This window comes from Dermacentor andersoni, chromosome 10, assembly GCF_023375885.2.
Source record: "Dermacentor andersoni chromosome 10, qqDerAnde1_hic_scaffold, whole genome shotgun sequence".
NCBI classification, from domain to species: Eukaryota; Metazoa; Arthropoda; class Arachnida; order Ixodida; family Ixodidae; genus Dermacentor; species Dermacentor andersoni.
In genome coordinates, this window is record NC_092823.1 from 80509610 (window position 1) to 80513708 (window position 4099).

The 4099-nt window shown below is 50.5% G+C and overlaps 1 protein-coding gene across 1 annotated transcript; it reads right to left on the reverse strand.

The window, feature by feature from the left end:
* Positions 1 to 395: 395 nt before the first annotated feature.
* LOC126543639 (uncharacterized) lies at positions 396 to 3845 on the reverse strand. Its single transcript, XM_072284708.1, has 3 exons — positions 2901 to 3845; positions 1592 to 1811; positions 396 to 1060 (listed from the first exon to the last, which is right to left on the reverse strand). Exons 1-3 carry the CDS (start codon positions 3843 to 3845, stop codon positions 396 to 398), a joined length of 1830 nt encoding a protein of 609 aa, XP_072140809.1.
* Positions 3846 to 4099: the final 254 nt, after the last annotated feature.

Below are 4099 nucleotides of genomic sequence, written 5' to 3' on the forward strand. Positions count from 1 at the left end.
TCTGATGAGTTGCGAATGCGAAAGCAATTATGTCCGATCGGGCGCCACTGAGCGGTCTTCCAAGTTACGAACTGCTCGTAGCGATTGATTTGATTGAAAACATTTTTTTTTTTGCAGGATATTGGTAGAACTCGTGGCTGGGCCGCCTAGTCCGGTAGTCCACTGGTTAATGCTGGTGCGCTGGCCCTCCCCACTGTATCGGGCGTAATGCACACGGTCGTGGCTACAAGAAGAATGCTTTATTGATAAGAAGGGAACGTATTTATAGCTGCGCTGCTCTCTTCGTTTGCACAGTGTTGCTATCTTGGTTGGCCGTTGCATCCTCCTTTCTTCGAAGAATGGAAACACTGAAAACACAGAAAGCACTCAACATCGAAGAGTAGCAGTCAACACTCCTAGGTTGTTTCAGTCTGCCGGAATCCGTGCCTGTAGGCCAGGCGATCTGGTGGTCTTCGCGGTCTGGTAGATCGCCTTAGTAAATCTGGGATGTTAGGTGGGCCGGATGTGCCTGCTGGTGGTCGATCCGGTGCGGCCTGCGAAGGTTCAGGCGGCTGCTGCGAGGCTGCGCTCGAAGATGAGTCAGGGGTGTCGTCGCAGTCGTCCGCCTGGTAATGGATGGCTCGATGGAACGCTTCTGATGTTTTGCGAAGGTGCTGTCTATTTCGACGGAAAACCCGGCCATCCTCTGTCAGAACGGTGTACGACCTTGGGGCCACGAGATCTTGGACTTGCGCCTTGATTTCCCATCTACCATTTCCGAGGATGCGGACGACGTCTCCCTTCTGTAGTGGAGCTAGTGTTCTTCCTGTGGTCCTTGCTTGGACATGTTTTTGGACGGGACCTGATGATGACGCTGAAAAATCTGGAAGTAGCGTTCTGAGACTTCGTCCCATTAGCAGTTCCGATGGGGATCGGCCATCCTCGAGAGGACACACCCTGTAATTGAGAAGGCCCAAATAGAAGTCCTCTTTCTTGCTCTCAGTCTTGCCAAGAAGCCGCTTGACCACTTGTACGCCCTTCTCGGCGAGTCCATTGGACCTGGGAAAATAGGGACTGGAAATCGTATGCACAAAGTCATAACGAGCCGCAACATCTTCAAACTCTTTTGACGTGAACTGCGGGCCGCCATCACTGCAAACTTCTAGTGGTAATCCATGCCTTGCAAAGATCTGACGTAGTTTATGGATGACAGTCGTTGCAGAGGTATCCTTGAGATGCTCGACTTCTGGAAAATTAGAGTAGGCGTCATAGACAACTAAATAATGCTTTCCGGCGTGTTGAAAAAGATCTGTACCAACCCTCACCCATGGCATGTCTGGAACGGTGCGTTGGCACAGGGGCTCGTCAGGCTGTCGATACGCAAACTTCTTGCAAACGTCACACCTGTCAATGAAGTGGGCAATATCTGTTGACATTCCTGGCCAATACATCAACTTGCGAGCCCTCGATTTGCATTTTCCTAAGCCGAGATGCCCTTGGTGCACTCGTCGCAGCATCTCTGTTCGCATGCTTGCAGGTACGACTACTTTAGTTCCCTTGAGGAGAACTCCGTTGACTACAGAAAGTTCTTGTGCGAAGGACTTTAGCTCACCTTCTACAGGTATTGACGACTGCAGGCTGGAAATGACGTCTTGCGCCGTTGCATCACTGGCCGTTGCTGCCTGCAGACGAGTTAGGGTGGCTGGTCCAACAACGGCAGTCAAAACGCCCACGGCATGAACTTCAACGTCCATTGAGCCTTTTTCTGGTTGTTTCTGCGATGGGATTCGTGACAGGGTGTCGGCAACAACCAATTTGCTGCCTGGAACATACTGCAACTCAAAGTCGTACTTCAGCAGTCGAAGAAATAGTCGTTGCAGACGGGGTGGCATGTCGCCTATTTCTTTCTTTGAAATAGCCAATAATGGGTTGTGGTCGGTTTCGATAACGACATGTCTTCCAATAACATAATCATTAAACTTTTCACAGCCGAATGTTATGCCCAGGGCCTCTTTTTCTATTTGGGCGTACCTTCGCTCAGTTTCTGTGAGTGCTCGCGATGCGTAGCCTACCGGGCGCCAGTCTTTTCCATGTTGTTGGAAAAGCACTGCTCCGAGTGCAAATGCTGACGCATCCGTCGACAGTTTCGTGGAAAGCTCGGGATTAAAGATAGCCAGGACGGGTGCTTCCGTCAGCATCTTTTTGAGCAGCACCCACTCACGCTCGTGAACATGCGTCCACTCGAAAAGTGTGTCGTTTCTAATCAAACTGCGCAGGGCCTCAGTGTGGGCTGACAACAGTGGCAAGTATTTCCCGAAATAGTTCACGGTGCCAAGCAAGCGTTGAACATCTTTCTTGGTCGTTGGCGGAGGGTGGTTTAAAAGGCACTTTATCAGGTCGGGATTTGGCTCAATACCTTTGGAACTAATTTTATCACCCAAGAAGCTGATTTCAGTACGTCCAAAAATGCACTTTTCTGCATTCAAAGTTAGGCCCTCTGCCTGTGCCCTTTCCAGCGCTTTGTACAGGCGTTCATCGTGCTCCTTTCGCGTAGAACCCCACACTAGCACATCGTCAATGTACACCGGTGTTCCCGGGAGGTCGTCGAATATCTGACTCATTGTACGCTGGAAAACTTCGTGTGCAGATGTAATACCGAATGGCAGTCTGAGATACCGATACCGACCAAACGGTGAACTGAATGTGCAGATTTCTGATGTTTTTTTGTCGAGGGGAATTTGATGGAACCCACTGTTTGCATCGAGTCTGCTGAAATACTTTGCATGCGCTAGATCACCTTCGATTTCTTCCCGGCATGCCAACTGAAAGTGCTCTCTCTTCACCGCCCTATTAATTGCCCGCGGGTCCATGCATACTCTTAAGTCTCCATTTTTCTTCCTCACGATAACCAAGGAACTTACCCAGTCTGACGGTTCTTCCACCTTCTCGATGATGTTCGCAGCATTCATCCGGTCAAGTTCTTTCTTAAGCGGCTTCTTGAGGGCGTAAGGCACACGCCGGGTTGGCTGAACCACAGGGACAGCGTCCTTCCGGAGCACCATTTTGTACTCGCGCCGCGTCCTGCCTATGCCCGTGAATAGCCTTGGGAATGCCTGCTTTAGGCTTCCGTATATCTCGCTGCTGCCCACCGAGTTCACTCTGTTGACCAGACCAAGTTGCTCACTTGCCCCGAGGCCCAGAATAGCTTGCTTCTTCTTTACTATGAAGAACGCAAGCAGCACACGCCGTTTGTCTAACTGCACGGCGAGGCGAACTTTTCCACTGTGCGGTATTTCGCCGCCCCCGTAATGGCGCAGGATGCTCCTCGTGGGGTACGGCTGCTGTCTAGTTCCGAGCCTTTTGAACAGCGAACGCGGCAACAAGTTAGCCTGTGCTCCCGTGTCGACCTTAAGCTGCACGTCAGTTCCTTCAATGCTCGTTGTTACAATCCAGTCGCGACTTTCGGGACCACGCTTGCTTTCCGTCGTCCTGATCTCCAGAACGTCGAAGTCATTATCACTCTCCGCTCCTTCGACCACGTCATCAACGGCTGCTCGCTTGCCCGTACAGCAGGCGGCAAAGTGATTAGGCTTCGTGCACTTGTTGCATGTTTTGCCGTACGCCGGACACTTCCTTGGCGCATGCGAGAAGTTGCAATACCGGCATTTTTGGCGTCCGTGTTTAGCTTGCGTTCGTAATACAGGTTCAATCTTGTTTTCCTCCGTCCACGCCCTATTTTGCGATTCGGCAAGTTCCTCAGCTTTGCAGCATTCCACCGCTGTGGCTAGGGTTAGGTCTTTCTTTCGAAGAAGCTTTTCTCGCAGGGAAGAGCTGCAAATGCCATAGACAATTTGATCCCGCAGCATGGAATTTCGTAAATCTCCGAAGTTGCACGTTCTTGCTTTTAGTTGCAGATCCCGAAAGAACTGTTCGAATGGCTCACCATGTGCCTGACGACACGAGCGAAACACATATCGCTCATAAGTTTCATTACACTTAGGCAAGCAGTAGTTTTCAAATGCTTTAACCAAAACGTCGTAGTCTTTAGCTTCCTCTGGTGATAGGTTCAGAGTATTAAACACGTCAATTGCTTCTTGACCCGCAACATGCAAAAAAATTG

Coding starts and splice junctions, on each gene's coding strand:
- LOC126543639 (XM_072284708.1), bottom strand. CDS start 3,845: ATGCTGCGGGATCAAATTGTCTATGGCATTTGCAGCTCTTCCCTGCGA. Junction 1,812..2,900: donor TGGAAGAACCGTCAGACTGG/GTAAGTTCCTTG, acceptor TTTGAGTTGCAG/TATGTTCCAGGCAGCAAATT. Junction 1,061..1,591: donor GTCGTCAATACCTGTAGAAG/GTGAGCTAAAGT, acceptor TTGTGCATACGA/TTTCCAGTCCCTATTTTCCC.